General features: G+C 40.8%; 1 protein-coding gene across 2 annotated transcripts in view; it reads right to left on the bottom strand.

The window, feature by feature from the left end:
* Positions 1–7,099, bottom strand: part of SYNPO2 (synaptopodin 2) — a 181,155-nt gene extending 174,056 nt beyond the window's left edge. For both annotated transcript variants that reach the window (XM_077882453.1, XM_077882454.1), the window contains exon 1: positions 6,826–7,099. In XM_077882453.1, coding sequence (XP_077738579.1) covers positions 6,826–6,930 — 105 coding nt within the window. In that variant the 5' untranslated portion in view covers positions 6,931–7,099. The remainder of the gene's footprint in view (positions 1–6,825) is intronic.
* Between the last annotated feature and the right edge of the window lie 11,172 nt (positions 7,100–18,271).

Genomic DNA, 18,271 nt, shown 5'->3' with positions numbered 1-18,271 from the left:
GTAATGTTCAAGAAACACTTTTTTATTTTTTATTTTTTTATTTTTTATTTTTTAAATTTATTTATTTATGATAGTCACACAGAGAGAGAGAGAGAAGCAGAGACATAGGCAGAGGGAGAAGCAGGCTCCATGCACCGGAAGCCCGACGTGGGATTTGATCCCGGGTCTCTAGGATCGCGCCCTGGGCCAAAGGCAGGTGCTAAACCGCTGCGCCACCCAGGGATCCCAAGAAACACTTTTTTAGACTAACTGAAAGTATGTACCTACCTAATAGCAAAACGCACACCAGGTTATTAAAGTGCTGATTCACACTCCACAAAAGAGAAAGAAAAGAAAAAAGTAGTAGCTTACATTTCTTCTTTTGCCCAAAGTCAGATTTGCATTCATTCAACCTAGATAAAATAGCTTTGACGTGATCATCTCTGGAAGTTATAGGAGTTGGTGGCAAGTTTTCAAGCTAACATATATCAAATACGTGTGCTTGATAATACGAACCTGATGGAACTGGTGTTTTTTAGGTGTTTTTTATAACTCATTCAGTTATAAACATGAATTTTTCATTTCTTCCAGCAACTGCTTTCAAGTATGATAAACCCTAATCCCTCCCTTAATAATACTTTGGTCAGATCCCATGCATTTCCATTGGCTTTTGGGTATTAAAATAGTCTAGTCCAATTACGGCTTCAATCTAATGTCTATCTCTGGGCTCTCTCCCTAAGCGGCCCGAGAGGCTCCAGGGCTTGGCACCGAGAGGTGGGTGTTGTCTGGTCTTTCCCTACCTCCCTCTAGCTTCTCTCAGGTGGAAGGCAGGAAGACTGAAGAAGGAGTGGGCTGGTAGATATAGTCATAACTGAATGAAGTGACATTTCTCTCTTTCTGGTTGTCGCACTTCTTTGGTTAACACTGAGTGGTCATCTCTGTCCTCTCTGGGGCTAGCGTCCAGATGCTAGGGTGCTTGTGTGGTTTCTTCAAGGAGCCCTAGAGAGCTTTACCACAGCACAGTTCTCTACCGTGGGAAACAGGGCTCCTGCCCAGCTCCCTTCCAAGCTCCCCAATAGTTCCTTAGGAGGCCAGCTGGCACCTTCTGGTCCCTAGCTAAGAGTTGCCTATCTGGGTCAGGTACTGGCAAGGTAGTTCAAATCCTACCACTTTCTGTGACAGTCATTCACCCCTGGGAGATGCAAGGATCCTTGCCTTACCAAACAGTTAAGTTCCTACTCGTTCTCTCTCATTCTTTCTATCCATCTCATCTCTGTCTTTTTCTCTCCCTCCTCTTGTACCTTTATTCAATTTTATTCCCCACACCCACCCTTCCTTACTCTCATCCCACCATTCACATAGGTACTAGGTAGGCCACAATTTTTTTTAAATTTTATTTATTTATTATTCACAAGGGACACAGAAAGAGAAGCAGAGACACAGGCAGAGGGAGAAACAGGCTCCATGCAGAGAGCCTGATGTGGGACTCAATCCCGAGTCTCCAGGATCACGCCCTGGGCTGTAGGCGGTGCTAAACCACTGAGCCACCCAGGCTGCCTGGTAGGCCAGAATTCTACTGACAAAGAAGACATCCTGCTAGGGAATATATTGCCAGATGCCCCTCTTTCAGGCACCTTCAATCTTTACAATGATCATTTTTAAGCTTCCCAGCACCTCTTTGCCTCCTGGCATTCCATAGACCATGGCTTCAGAAAGGGAAAACTCTCCCATTACTAATGATAACTTTATCACAATGCTAAAGACTCAGACAGTTTATGTGTCTCTCTGGTCCTCCTCTTATATCAGCTGGGAAAAGGACAGTGAGGAAGTGTTAGACCATACCATGTCACCCTTTAGGAATCCCTGTGGTGACATATCTGGCCTCAACTTTCTATAGCACTGGTTCTGAATCTTCACCACACATTAAAATTGCCTTCAGAGTGTTTATAAATCTTGATACCGGGGGGATGCCTTGGCTAAATAAATCACATTTGGATGAAGAGCACACTATTTTTTTTATAAGGTTTGTTTTTTATAAGCCTACCTTTATTCTCTCAGGCACCTGTTTCTACCAATTCAGAAGTAGAAGTCAAATTTGCAATCAAATCCCACCATTTCTTACAGCGTAACATTTGGCAAGTAACTTAGCCTTTCTGGGCCTGAATTTCTTCATCTCTAAAATGAAGATATTTTTCAAACTACTTCTTAAGTTTTGGGGGTCATTTGGAGAGAAAAATACCTGCAAAGAAAATACTGCAAAAAAAAATTTTCCTGAAAAGAGCTTGATAAATGTCCACTACATACATGTCATGTTCCAATAATGGTGAAGTTTATGGCATAGTCATTATCTCAGCTGATTGTCTTTCAACAAACAGTGATCTGTCTTAAAACACACAATTTCAAAACAAAGATTTTAAACAACATATGCTTAATAGATTTACACAGTGTGCACTGGACTTGTATAAGCATATTTGATTTTAGAATTTCTAGAAAGCACTCAAAAACTCAATAAAAAATTATCAGTCATGTTGTCTAACAAAGATGTTACTAACTTTCCATATGTAGTAAGGAGCACTTATCCTCAAATACACATATCCAAACGCATTAAAGTATTTCTTTTCCCTTTAGAAATAGCTATGTTTCCAGAATTATTTTATTTGAAACATTTCAGAGACCTCACTGATGGCACTAATGGATAAGATTATGTTATTTGATTGTACTTTACCTAAATAACATACCTTTATTTAAAGTTTTAAACAGAGGGCATACAGAATCATTAAATCCTCTTCTGCCTCATAAAATAGATGATTACAATTTGTCACCTCAATTTTAATAAAAATTCTTTGAAACTTTGAATCGAAATTTAGGGGCACCTGGGTAGCTCAATAGGTTAAACGACCAACTCTTCATTTAGGCTCAGGTTATGATCTCAGAGTAGTGAGATCGAGCCCTGCATTGGGTTCCACACTGGGCATGGAGCCTGCTTGAGATTCTCTCTCCCTCTGCCCCTTCTCCACCCTATCTCTTCCTCTTTCCCTCTCTAAAAAAGAAAAAAGAAGAGAAGTTTAATAAGAGAATAATAACTATATGTTTTGAAGAAAGCTTAAAGTTCTAAACATTCAAACATATAAAGGATACAATGGAAATATTTCTCTGTTCATTATTTTCAAAATGTGAGTTATTTCTGAATTGTTCATAATATTTGTTTGTAAAACAAAAATTTCTCCTCACTTCTTTATATGAAGATTTTCCAAAGTGATCTGTCAAGAGCATGTCCAGAGACATGGCCATGTAAGTATATGTTCCAAAAAAGAGTTTTGTTGGAAATCCCTGGGTGGCTCAGCAGTTTAGCGCCTGCCTTTCGCCCAGGGCGTGATCCTAGAGTCCTGGGATCGAGTCCCACATCGGGCTCCCTGCGTGGGGTCTGCTTCTCCCTCTGCCTATGTCTCTGCCTCTCTCTATCTCTCATGAATAAATAAAAACTTTTTTTTAAAAAAAAGAGTTTTGTAAAGTAAAATGCTAATAGTTTTTCTAAGAATATCTGTATACATACAATGAAGTTTCATGTTGAAAATGTCTCAGTAAATGTTTCTATGAATGATCTCCTGAAAATATACTTTACAGAATATTGTCCTATAACTGTATTAGAATGCTTGCTTTCTATCACATGTATTTAGAGCATAAATTAAAAGATATATAAACACTTAAAAACCAGGCAACTGTTATTATTTGAGCCTCTTAAAAATTCAATTTAATCTTGAAAACAAAGCTGAATTTTATGTCCTTGAGCATCAATGTCAATGAAAAGCTTGATTACTAATGCTTCTATTAGTGATCCTTAAAAGTTTGAGTTTGCCTACAGTTCAATCAGCCAGCCAAATACTAAAAATGTGTGAACATCTCTCAAAATTGATAAATGTGTCACTAGAAGGCTATTTACCGGGAATTATAAAGCTACTCAACTTCTAATCATTGTTAATAACATTAGACTAGGGTTTTTTTTTTTTCACTAATTCAGCTTGATCAATTTTCATTCGATACAGAACCATGAAAAATCTGAACATCAGATACTTTATAACAAGTCAAACTGTTGTTATCTATAGAACTGCTTTGTACCCTTCCCATTTTAAGAGGCCTGTCAAGCACTGTCTGATATTTCCTTTTCTTTGCTAATATATTTTTTCTTTAATTCCCAAATTTATCGTCTGCATGGTCTTCAAAACTGCGAGCACTGTGTTTGCTAGCAACCATCTTTGCCCAGCCTTCCTGCCCTGTTCCTCTCCCATCCTGCTTCTTGGAGGCAACTTAGCCCTCATAAGTATCACCATGGAAAAGGAGGAAATCTATGCCATGCAACGTTCACTTCATTGAGCTGAGCGACCATTACTAGAATCAAGTTGACTTGAAGTTTTAAATAAAAAACAGTGATCCCACTGAGGACATGGCCTTGATAACATAGAAAGTGACAAGCACTTTGTTCCAAGGATTTTCTAGAACAAATAATGCTAGTCTAAGAAATTAAGTATAAGTTTGAATTAAGGAGAAAAAATAGACCAGCAAAAGTAGGCATTGCCATGCTAACTCAGAAATTTTATTTTCTTTAGAAGGCTCTCTAGTCACCTTTAACACAAAGGAAAAAACTAGACTGCACACTGCAGTCTCCTCTCTCTCTCTCTCTCTCTCTCGCTCTCTCTCACACACACACACACACACACACACAAGGATTAAGGCAAACATCCAGATGCTTTCATAATGATATTTTAGAATAAACAATTACTCATACTATCACAAACTAGAAAATTAAAACAAACATCCAAATACTTTAATAATTTTTTTAAAAAATCACAAATATGTTTCCAGGGCATTTTAGGAAAGTTGACTTGGCGGAAGAGCAAGATTGAATTTTTGACACACACACATCATAAACCTCTCTGAATCCTGTTGATAGAGATGTCATCAGCAGAGAAATGGTCCCAAGCACCCTTCACTAGCAATTTGCCTTAGTTCTTCAAAAAGAATCACCGTATAATAGTTCTGCTTTGCAATAAACACATTGAGGACGTTGGAGAAACCCAATACCCACCCTATTCTTAAGATCTGGCCACAGAAGAACTAATAGAGAAAAACAGCACCCAGCCACCTTTGTCTCTACAATTTAACTGGTAGGCAAGAGATTCTAAGTTGTGCTATTAGAACAGTAAAATACTAGAGCAATAGAGAATCTCACTGAGGGAAGAGTACAACTTCCTCTTTACTTCCTCTTTTCCTACCTCACTCAAAAAATTTTCCTTTCTCCCTCTACACACACACACACACACACACACACACACACCACCTCACAACAGATGACTCAGGAAGGGTGAGAGATTTGTCTCCGGCCCGGCTACAAGTTAGATCAGAGCTGGAATTAGAACCCAAATCTCAGTAACTGGAGCCAGCCAACTGCTATTCCAGACCCAGAACAAATCCAGTTCAGTCTCATGAATTCTGCACACTCCAAATTAGGTATCCCTGTTTCATCTGATGTTTCCTGCCATCGACTCCCACAGCAACACAATGAAACCATCTTTCCAGATTCTTCAATTACTGCTAGTTGGAAGCAGAGGAAAGTTACTTAAACTCTCTGGGCTCTTTCCTTATCTAAAATCCGCAAGTTGAACTGGAGGTCTCTGAGAAACTTTCCAGTTCTAAAAATTCTGCTTTTCACCTTCTGTTTTATGCTTCATTCTTGATGTTTGAAATTTTCACTAGGTGGCAGGATTCCACCATTGCATTGTGAAAGGATTTTGCGATGGAAGCCCAGGAGCAGAAAATTTCATAGAAATTCCTTTCCTCACAGTGAACATTAAAAAAAAAAAAAAAAAAAAAAAAAAAAAGGCCAAGAGAAAGAATAACTACAAAGGCCAGTAGTCCACATATTTCCTAAGAATCTAGATCAATTTTATATATATATAGTGGAAATTAATCAAACATGTTCTTTTATACAATACTACAATTTAGTACTTAAATCAGGTAAAATGCTTCTTAAATTTCATGCATTTTAACATTTATTTTAGCTGACTTCCAATTTAGACAATATCATATCCCCTCCAGAAAACTGGTAGCAAGAAACAAGCAATAGGATGGGAACATCTAAAACATTTAAAATTGTTATTAGATGCATTTCAAAGTTTCCTATAAGTTACTTACATTATATTTCTAGTGTCTTTGAATTTTATTTTGAGCACTTAGCTAGATGAGTAAGCATGATGGAACGGAATAGATTTTTGCATTTATTTGTCAAATCCTTGAAAGAATATTCTTTCAAATAGATTTTCTGACCTTTTCATAGAGTATTTAAAAGTATCGTCCAAAACTGGCCTTTCAATAAATGTTGCACTGTAAATATCACTACCAACGCTTTCTACAAGTCCCCAAAGCCAAGTCAATAGGTTAGGCATTTATCTACTCCCAGAACCAAGTAAAGTAACACGAAACAATAACTCAACTGCAAATTCTAAAACTGCCTAGAAGAAACTTCCCAAGTGTCTTGCTGGGTGTCAGAGGAGCTGAATTAACTAGGCTTTTTTTTGTTTTTTTGTTTTTTTTTCTTCAGCTGATAAATACGGCACTCTTCCCTCCCCCCCCCCCCCACTTTCAATTACTGGTTAATTACATAGATGCTATATGCTACTCCAAAGTTTTTTCGAAACACGAACAGACCCGCATCCTAGGAAAATTTAACATCAGCGCCAAACTCAAACTAATATTTAAACTCCTGAATCAGAACTTGAAAAAAACCATCAACAGGTTGCTCTCACTCCTTCGCAGCACGCAGCGGCGACAGCACCTCTTCGGTGGTCCTACCTTGGCCACTTGTAAGGGCTGCTGCTGCTCCTTGCCACCTTGCAGTCTGAACCCCCAGGGCGCCCCTCCGGTCATGGAAATGCAGATAAAATCCCCCGTGCCCATTCTCTCTCTCAGTTGGTGGCATGCAGAGCTTGAAAAGACAGACGAGGCTTGGCCCGGGGCGCAGCTGAGATGTGTCCTGAGCTGCAGGCGCCTGGCCAGGAGCAGCACTGGGCGCAGGGAGCCCGAGCCGCTGCGGCCGCCGCTGGCCGGGCCCCGGGAGGCAGGGGCGCTGCGAGCACCGCGGGCACAGCCCACTGGCGCGTCACGGGCCTTCGCTCGGCCCACGGCAGGCAAGGGAGGGAGCCTCGCCGCGGGAAGGTCCTCTCTGGGGGCGAGGGGGGGCGGGGAAAGCAGAGCTCTCCGGCGCTCACTCATTTCCTGCCCGCTCTTAAGGGAAAGAACGATCGGAAAACTTCCGTTTAATAATCCTATGAATAGGGGATCCCTGGGTGGCTCAGCGGTTTAGCGCCTGCCTTTGGCCCGGGGTGTGATCCTGGAGACCCGGGATCCTGGAGACCCGGGATCGAGACCCGGGACAGAGCTCCAGGATGGAGACCAGGGATGGAGACCCGCCTCGGGCTCCCGGCATGGAGCCTGCTTCTCCCTCTCCCTCTCCCTCTCCCTATGTCTCTGCCTCTCTCTCTCTCTCTCTCTCTCTCTCTCTCTCTCTCTCTCTCGTGTCTCTCGTGAATAAATAAATAAAATCATTTAAAAAATCCTATGAATAGGGCAGCCCGTGGCTCAGTGGTTTAGCGCCGCTTTCAGCCCAGGGCCTGATCCTGGAGACTCGGGATCGAGTCCCATGTCAGGCTCCCTGCATGGAGCCTGCTTCTCCCTCTGCCTGCGTCTCTGCCTCTATCCATCTGCCTCTCTCTCCGTGTCTCTCGTGAATAAATAAATAAAATCTTTTTAAAAATCCTATGAATAGTAGAGACCACGAGAAGGTTTTAATCTCTAGGCTGCGAGAGTGAGTGACATCCTAGAATATGAGCTCTGACAACTCCACTACCAGACAATTTGATTTTCTCAAATAAATATTTTGAGAGTGACCCCATTGGTGATTGAAATAGACAAAAGTCCAAGAGGGCGAAATTATTTTTCTCCGCCTTTACTGTCTAATCCCATAAGAAGAGGAAATAAAAGAAAGCAAAACATTTGTTTTTGTTTTTAGAAAACCTCCTACTCTGAAAAGTACTTTTTTTGAGCTATGAGATAGGTCTATATATTTTAGAGTTGGAGGGAGGGAGGAGGAAGGGGAGAAGAAAAGAATTTCCCCCTGGAAACTGCATTCTTTTAACTATGTCTCTTGCATGGTTTGAAGTATTTATTTTATTTTCTTTAAAGATTTTATTTATTTATTCGAGAGAGAGAGAGAGAGAGAGAGAGAAGCAGGCTCCATGCAGGGAACCTGATGTGAGACTCAATCCTGGAACTCCAAGATCACACCCTGGGCAAAAGGCAGGTGCTAAACCACTGAGCCACCCAGAGATCCTGATTTGGAGTATTTTAAATTTAAACAAGTGTTTCATTTTCTTCCTCCCTCAGCAGGAAAAACACTTCTTAAACCAAAATAGCCAACTACATACAATATCACCTACACGTTTCTTATTTTTGTAGTCCTTCATCACAGTGTTCCAAGTCTGGGTGGTCCAAAATACAAGTTGCTTTTACATGTGGTCCAAAGCATTTTAATGTTTTAAATCTGAATACAATCTACCAAAAATTGTACAAATGGAACATTTGTATTTTCCCATATTTTTATTTTCCAAGACATTCATCCACATTAAAACATACTAAATAAAGAAAAGCTTGGGAAAGTTAGCTTGTGTTACATGTGGTACCAGACAAAACTGTCTTCCAGACAGTTTCAGTACTAGGACGTGCTCTGCAGCAAACCTTTATACAATCTTGCTCCCCAGAAGTCAAATGTGTCGAGTGGTTTTGTTTGTGCCTTCTCCCTGGAGTAAGGAAGACGACATAATGAGAGTAGTCGGCGCTCAAAGGGACTCTTTGAAAGGCATGAGACGAGACACACATCTCTAGCTTAATTCTCTCCAAAAAGGTGAATTGACAATACCCAAATCTTTTTTTGAAAAAAAAAAAAATTACAAGTAACATCCTAAAATATGAACTCTGAGAATAGAAGAAAAAGAACTATTGACATGTGTTCTTTCTCCTTCCACTTGTCTTTGTATTTCTCAACCCAGTCCACTCTAGCTTTTATCCTCACAATAGGAAAAGCTCTAAGCAAGGTCACTTACTACCTCCTTGCCTTTATGAGCACTTGAGATTATTGACCGTGTCCTCCTTAGATTGTCTGCTCTCTTAGGCTTCTATTCTAGGATACCAAACATGACATCTCCTCTTGCCTCTCTAGCCACTCTTCGGTCACCTTTGGCAGCCCTCAGCTTCTACACATTCATTAAATGTGTGTGTTCTCTTCCAGGGGTATGCCCTGCTCTACTTTTCTCACCTTACATCCTTTAAATGGGTTCTCATATTCACCCCACAGAATTTAACCTGCCCCCTCAAGCTCAGATGTCACTCTAGGCCAATATATTCAACTGCCCACTATACCTGTTTTTAGGTAGCTATATTACAGAAACCTAACACTCTGTATATTCAAAATCAAGTTCATTATTTTTCCTCTGAATTCTGCTTCTTTTCCTGTGTTTCCCATCTCAGGATAATTGACAAACTTATCCCCCCTTTATTTTATGCCTGGTCCCCCTCAATCCTGACTTAAATGTGAATATAATCTGGAGGCTAGAACTGGGCAAGGCAGCCATATTGTGACCATGAGATAAAGCTGAAGATAGCTGCAAAGACTCCAGTTCTGGTTGAATTAATGCAATAGCTGTCCACCTCCAGTCTCCATATTGTGAAAAAAAAAAAAAAACCATATTGATTAAACTATTGTAGGTCCAGTTTATTGTTTCTTGCAGCAGCACACTCCCATCTGCTGTACTTCAGGAACAGCTGCTCCATCCAACCAGCTCCTCCAGAGAACCAAGGACTCAAATATTGCTCAATTTACTGAAGATTTACTCTGTGTCAGGAACTTGACATATAGTATTTTTTTTCTTTTTTATTTATTTTTTTATTTATGATAGTCACAGAGAGAGAGAGAGGCAGAGACATAGGCAGAGGGAGAAGCAGGCTCCATGCACCGGGAGCCTGATGTGGGATTCGATCCCGGGTCTCCAGGATCGCGCCCTGGGCCAAAGGCAGGCGCCAAACCGCTCCGCCACCCAGGGATCCCTAGTATTTTATTCATCCACAAGTAACCATGCTATGTACTTAGTCATAGTGTCTCCCTTTTACTGGTAATTAATTCAGCCTTAGATTCTAAGCTGTAGAGATCTGAACTTTTGCCTGCCTGAATTCAATATGCTGGTTCCTATCATTGCTATCCTGTTTCCAGGACTGATAGACTTCCTAATGCACATCTCCTGTGTCCAGTTACTCATTAAGAAGTATGGCTCCAACTTTTAAATAGACTGTAGATCTGCCCCTTTCATTCCATTCCCACTAGTATAATTCCTTCTATCTCTGGCCTTGATTTCAACGGTCTTCTAATTCATCTGTCTCAGCTTTGTTTCCACCCTCAATTCATTTTTGACTTCACAGCCAAGGTGAAATTTCTAAAATGAAATATTTATTTCTCCCCTTTGTTTAAAGCCTTCAAGGGCTTTCAGGATAGTCAAAACTCTTTAATATAGAGAATATGTTCTGCCCCTACTCCTCACTTCTTCTCTGACCTCATCTCTCACCTTGAATTTTATGATTCAGACACATGGAACTACTTTTAGATTCTTTAACCTGCTTTGCTGTTCCATCGCCTAGGTCATGCTTCTGACCAATCCCGTCCTTTCCACACACAGATCACCTGATAATTCCTACCATCCTTCTGGCCTCAGATTACATATCACATTCTCCAGAAAGCCTTTCCTAACCATCCTCCTCTGCCCCCATGTCCAGGTCAGGTGTTCCTTCCATATGCTGCCATCACCCTGCACTTTCTCTCATTCGAATGGTCTCTTAAATTGTCTGAATCCACACCAGATGATTAACCCTGTGAGGTTAGCAGATGTTTCCAATTTATTCAAAATTGTACCCCCAGGTCTAATACAATTCTTGACTGCTAATTGGTGCTCGAGTAGAATAAAAAACTAGATAAGTTTTCTCGGAGTAAAGGTATAAAAAAGAGAGCCAAAGAATTCTCATTTATATTCTTTTTCTCACCTCATTTGACTTGGAAAATTTTGAAATACAGCAAGATTCTTGAATCATACCACTTAAGGTCTATGTAGACTATTTAGTGACTGCCTCCCTAACATTTTCCCCCTCCCCCCATTGGACAGTAACTACTAGGTTAAGTAAAATTGATGTTCCCACCCCAGGAACATGGTAACCTTGATCTAAGGCAATCAGAGTAATCTTTCCCCCTTAACACAGAGATTTGTTCAGGAATGGATACAAAAGCTAGGCCTAAATCAAGAACATTACCCCAGCCCCAGTGATTAAGTCATATATGGTCCAACCACAGGGAAGCTTAAGGCTTTTCCAGGTAGCTGTCAGGGACAATACTGTTCCCCTCAGTGTATAATGATAACGGCCAATGGGGAAAGCCAATGTGAAGGTGAAACCACCACAAGGTATATTGGGAGAGTCTTCCATGGGGCTTTAGTGCTCCTAGATGTCTTTCCGAATGTGTCAGAATTCAAGGTCCTAATGCTTCTTTTCCCGAGCTATTTTCTCAGTGTTGTGTTTGTAGCAAGCAACCTTGATGGATATGGTAATATCTCCATGTGAGACAAAAAGCAAGTTTGCTAGCTGATTGCAAAAAAATAAAATAAAAGCAATGGGTTCACTAGGCTTAGTGTACCTTAGCTGTTACGGAAATCCACTATGTAAGTAGCATCCATCTGGGTAATATTTTGTAAACCCTATGGAGTTTGAGGCAAGATAAACTTGTAAATATGCTGATATTCATGCTGCTTACCGTACCTTGTGTAAGAAAGTTCTTTGTCATTGACCAAAGAATCCCATATCTTCTTCCAGCATCCATGAAACTTAGTAGCTTGCAAGGAAGGTGAATTTAAGTCCCAGACCCAACAAAGTGAAACTGAGACACAAGTGGAGAAACGGAAGCAGAGCTCTGGTCAAATAGCACACAGCCTGCTCTTTATTTTATTAGGGATTTAAGAATTAAGGCAAGAGTAAAAATTCACTTTCTTAAGGGAAAAAAAAAAGTAACTATAATGGTTTTGAAATTGACTTTCTTTAGGGGTGCCTGGGTGGCTTATTGGTTTAATGTCTGCCTTCAGCTCAGGTCATGATCCTGGGGTCCTGGATGGAGCCCCACGTCCACGTCGCTGCTCAACTGGAAGTCTGCTTCTCTCTCTGCCCCTCCCCAGCTCCTGCTCACTATTTCTCTCTCTGTCTCTCAGATGAATAAATAAAGATATTTTTATAAAAATTTTTTTAAAAAGAGAAGAACTTTGATGGTGGTACATTTGTGGTGAGCATAGCATAACATACATACTTGTCAAATCATTATGTTGTACACCTGCAACTAATGTAATATCGTGTGCCAACTATACTTCAATAAAAAATTATCTTCTTAGACTAACTCTACTTCTATGCCATTTAAAGGATTTAGCAATGTATTAGATGTTCTGTTTTATACTACCATCCATTCATTCCCTTGATTATTCATTGCACAAATAATATCCATACTATCCTTCCCAATTCTGACAGCACAGTAAGATTTCTGAGCCTAACATGAATTGAGAAACCACATTATAAAACAAAAATATTCCTGTAGGAATGACTTATTTTATAGTAATTTCACATTGGCCACCTATGCTGGCTCGTGTCCCTTTGTTATTTTTCTAACTCAATCTTTTACTAAAAAATATGTGGAGGTGGGAGTGAGAGTGGAGAGTGTACCTCACTCACACCACCAACAGGAATTCTCAGAACACTGGCAGTATCCAAGAATTCAACGCGATTTTGATACTATCTACCTGGAGATAGTATCAGATCCTATAGGTAAGGGCTTAGTCCCACAAGACTTGTCTCCCTCCCCACCCCCCAACAACACACACAATACATTTCAGAAACCAGTGGCAAGTCCAGGTTATCACCTATGCTTCTGATCAAACGGCTATAGATCAGAGGTTCCAAAGATCCCCTTCTTAAATTTGATTAATATGCTAGAGTGTCTCACAGAACTTAAGGAAATACATTTAACTGTAATTTTAATGTTTATTAAAAGATATAGATGAACAACCAGATGGAAGGTAAGGCAAGGTATATGGGAAAGAATGAAGAGTTTCATGCCCTCTCCAGACATACCACTTTCCCAGCACCTCCAAGTGTTCACCAATGAAGCTCTCCAAGCCCTGTACTTGGAAGCTTTATAGAGGCTTCATCATGTAAGTATGATGGCTCATTAGCTCTTCTCAAGAAAATGGATGACTGAGCTAAAAATTCTTAGCTTCTAATCATGGCTTGGTCTTTCCAATGGGCAGCCGTCATCCAGAAGCCCACCCAAAATCCCCTCATAAGAGCAAAAGACAATCCCACCACCCAGGAAATTACAAGGACTTCAGGAGTTATATATCAGGAACAAAGGTCAAAGACAAACATTACAAGAGATGCTCCTAGTATGCCAGGAACTAGGGGCAGAGACTAATATATACTTTCTATTATCTCACAACATTATTGTAAAGTTATCTGAAATTTAGAAAAACCAAAACTGTAATAATATACCATGATTTGGGGGCACCTGGGTAACTCAGTGGGTTAAGCATCTGCCTTCAGCTCAGGTCATGATCTCAGGGTCCTAGGATCAAACCCAGCATTGGGCTTCCTGTTCAGCAAAGACACTGCTTCTCCCTCTTCCTAACCCCTGCTCATCCTCTCTCTTGCCCTCTCTCTCTTAAATAAATAAATGAAATCTTAAAAAAATACCTTATGATTTCAATATCTATACGAGACCTAACTCTTCCTTCCTTTTGGGTCACCAAAACTTAGTGCTTATCAAAGGCCTTTAAAAACAACAACAACAACGAAAAACCCAGAAACCTAGCAGGCATCTTAAATGTTAGCTAATATATTTATGAGAGTTAAATTTAAATGAATCACCAGGGATCCCTGGGTGGCGCAGCGTTTGGCGCCTGCCTTTGGCCCAGGGCGCGGTCCTGGATATCCAGGATCGAATCCCACGTCAGGCTCCCGGTGCATGGAGCCTGCTTCTCCCTCTGCCTGTGTCTCTGTCTCTCTCTCTCTCTCACTGTGTGCCTATCATAAATAAATTTTTAAAAAGTTTAAAAAAAAAAAACATCAGAAAGAGTAAAGATGATTTTAAGGAAAAATGTAAGGTAATGTCAATGAATTATTGAAGATAAGATTTAAATGATAGCATGTATATTTTTAAACAAACAAAACCATTTTTTTCCCATGGATTATAATCATTATTTGGTACCATCATTAAATTGTACCTACCAAAATCAGGGTAAAAATTTAGAGCTTTGAGACAATATATTTCATTATTGTTTTGTTTTAGTTTTTCCTTCTGCAGAAAGGGACTGACAACAATTAGACAAAAAAATTGTGCATGTGGAAAGAAATTAATATCCCAGACAAAGGCAACAAGATATTTTCAAATGATCATTCTTAACATTTGGAGCAAACATGCTGGTTGGAATCAATTACAGATAACAGAACTTTATCCTAAGTGGTAAAAAATACATATACAGATAATCAACATGATGGATAAAATCTGTGAAGTCTTATTAACCAGTTACACAACTCTCTGACTATTGGAGAATCACTAATTCATTGTCAGCTGACCCCACCTAGGCCTGTCATGACTCGAGTATTTGTGCTGTTTCCTGGAATGCACGTGCGTGAAATGCCATCTGAGCAGGTGGTGATGGTGCACTGCAGCATTCCAGGGCAAGAAAGAAGGGGCAGTGTGAAAGAAGACACTCGCAAAGCGTCCTAACAGGATTTTCCCTGCTCATCAACGTGCTCTCTCTTGCTCTGAGGCTGAATGTGGTTTGGTGAGAAACTATCACTGCTGCTGCTGCTGGCTTTAAGTCCCATCATCCAGGCTTGCAGAGCTAAGGAGACCCACACCAGCAATGCTTACTTCTACACAAAGCCCAGAGGCCCTGCCTTGCCCAACCTCAGGGCCTCACCTCCTGAGGGAGTATATTAGTTTGCTAGGTGTCTGTTACAAAGTATCACAGACAGGGCATCTTTAAAAAGAGAAATTTAGGGCAGTCCAGGTTGCTCAGCGGTTTAGCACCGCCTTGAGCCCAGGGCCTGATCCTGGAGACCTGGGAGCAAGTCCCGTGTGGGGCTCCCTGCATGGAGCCTGCTTCTCCCTCTGCCTGTGTCTCTGCCTCTATCTGTGTGTCTCTCATGCATAAATAAATAAAATCTTTAAAAAAGAGAGAGAGAGAAATTTATTGTCTCACAATTCTGAAGGCTACAGGTCTGAGGTCAAAGGGTCAGCAGAATTTTTTGAGGCCTATTTTTTTGGCCTGTCTTCTCCGAGTGCCTTCACATCATTTTTTCTCTATCCTGTCTTTCCTAACCTCCTTTTTAGAAGGACACCAGTGATAATGGATTAAGGCCCACTCTAATGACCTCACTCTAACTTAACTGCCTTTAAAGACCTTATCTCCAGAAACCATCACATTCCAAGATATTGCAGAGTAGGACGTCAACATATAAATTTGGGGGGTAAATTTCAACCCATAACAGGGAGGCAAAGCATACAGACAGCCAGAGTACCAGTTGGTTTCCTTCTCAATATGCAAAAATATTATTTATTTATTTATTTATTTATTTTTCACAAAAATATTTAAAAGGTATGTGACAAGGGATCCCTGGGTGGCGCAGCGGTTTGGCGCCTGCCTTTGGCCCAGGGCGCGATCCTGGAGACCCGGGATCGAATCCCACATCAGGCTCCTGGTGCATGGAGCCTGCTTCTCCCTCTGCCTATGTCTCTGCCTATGTCTCTGCCTCTCTCTCTCTCTCTGTGACTATCATAAAAAAAAAAAAAAAAGGAATTTGAAATTTAAAAAAAATAAAAAAATAAAAGGTATGTGACAAGATCATTTTTGAGACTTTGATAATTTTGTTCATTCTTCAAATTTCCCCCTTCCTCTTCTTCCAAGGAAGTAGTCAGATCCTTACAACTTCCTGAACTCGGGTTTTTGCTGCGCAGGAACAGAAGATAGTACCAGCAATTCCCAGTTTTGTAAGGCCTAAACTCCGTGAAATGATTTTGCAAGGTGCCCCCAGGGGAGAGAAAAGCAAGCAAAGTGGGATCCCTGGGTGGCGCAGCGGTTTGGCGCCTGCCTTTGGCCCAGGGCGCGATTCTGGAGACCCAGGATCGAATCCCACATCGGGCTCCTAGTGCGTGGAGCCTGCTTTTCCCTCTGCCTGTGTCTCTGCCTCTCTCTCTTTCTCTCTGTGTGACTATCATAAATAAATAAAAATTAAAAAAATAATTAAAAAAAAAAAAAGAAAAGCAAGCAAAGTGCCCTTGAGAAAAGCAAGGGAGGGATTTAGTCCAAACTAGGAGTGTCTGGCAGTCTGGGGGTCTCTCAAGTAATGCTGACCACCATGCTGCCGCCAGAGAAATAAGGGCAAGTTGGAAACAGACAACTACAGGGTCATGGCTCTCAGCCTTTGCCAGCACTCTCCAGCCACACACATATCACAGAAGCTGCAGTTAGGTACCTGACTGCTGGCCAAGACTGTGGCGGCTCAGTGACCAGTGAAGGCAAATGAGTGATGACCTACTGCTCTGCTGAATCCCAACAACTTTGCAAGCCCTGGGGAGGAAGTGGCTTTAACAATACTTGAGATTGGTTTTTCTGTCAATCCAGGGAGATGGGGGATTAGAGTTGGAATAAATTTATTAAAACTGTAAAATAATACTCTTGAGCTAATTAAAAAGATACATTTAAGCTTATAGTTCATTGATTAATTGATTAATTGATTCATTCATTCAAATGATTTTTTGTGAGCATCTAAGCAATATTCTTGCTCTCATAGAGCCCACATTTTACCAGAAAAGGCAGACAATAATATGCACATAAAATAGAGAGAGAGAGACGGGGGCTAAAAAGAGAGAGGAACAGGGGATCCCTGGGTGGTGCAGCGGTTTGGCGCCTGCCTTTGGCCCAGGGCGTGATCCTGGAGACCCGGGATCGAATCCCACATCGGGCTCCCGGTGCATGGAGCCTGCTTCTCCCTCTGCCTGTGTCTCTGCCTCTCTCTCTCTCTCTGTATCTGTCATAAATAAATAAAATATCAAAAAAATTAAAAAAAAAAAAAGAGAGAGGAACAGGGGTGTATGGCAGAGAGTAATGGGAGCGATACACACAGGAGATCAGAAAAAACCCTCTGAGCTGCACCACAAATGATAAGGATTTGATTTGAAAGGCAAGAAGAACAGCAAAAATATGCTTTGTCAATACGAACAAGAGATGAAAGTTAGCGGAGCTGAAGTGTGGGAGATGTCTACCCATCATTGGAGAATCTAATATGAAGTTAGTGAAACTAAGGTTCAGGACCCTCCCTTCTGGGATCCCTTCCAAGGCTCTGGAAGGAACACCAACAATGTGTTTACACATTCATATGCCATTGTAAAATTTGCCAAAGTAAAATACCTCAACCGAATTTGGTTAAGATTATTGTCTTTTTCACTCCAACTTCCCCTGCAAGTGATGGTGGAGTACCAATGAGCCTTTTTGGAATCCAGCAAAGGGGAAGATGAGGTGAGGATGTGTTCAGCTTGGGTTTCATGAAATCTGTTTACGTGGTTCACAATCACATTCACGAAAAGTTATTGCCAGCTGCCCAGCATAGGAATGAAGAGCTTCCAGGCATACTCTTACCATGTGTTGTATCCATTTGCCTGGTGTGAGAACATTAAAGGGCAGGCCAGAGGTCCTTTCATAGTATCATCCCATTCTAAGATGCTGACACAGTGCATATTTGTGTAGTAGGGGAAAACATAGGCTGAAGTGTACAGTATCACAAACTAGTCTGTGGAATACTCTTCTAAAAGCTAAATATAAAAATTGCTAGTGAAGAATTAGTTTTCTTATTGGTGTCTAGTCAAATGCAAAGGTGCCTCCTTTCGGAAATATGCCAGATAATGCATTACATACAATTACAAATGCACTGTACATTCTTTATGGTTATTATAAAAAATAAAATTTATTAGAATTAGTATGTTTATGGGCACATACCTGTAGCCACATGACACTGAAATCTCATGTTGTATGTAATACTATTATAACTTATAAAAACTACTATTGAGCATTGCCCTGGCGGAGTGGAGATAGGCCCTCTGGTTGGAGAG

The sequence above is a fragment of the Canis aureus genome, chromosome 33 (genome assembly GCF_053574225.1).
Source record: "Canis aureus isolate CA01 chromosome 33, VMU_Caureus_v.1.0, whole genome shotgun sequence".
In the NCBI taxonomy this organism is placed as follows: domain Eukaryota; kingdom Metazoa; phylum Chordata; class Mammalia; order Carnivora; family Canidae; genus Canis; species Canis aureus.
Note: the sequence above shows the minus strand (reverse complement) of the source record. Positions and strands in the feature narration are given on the sequence as shown.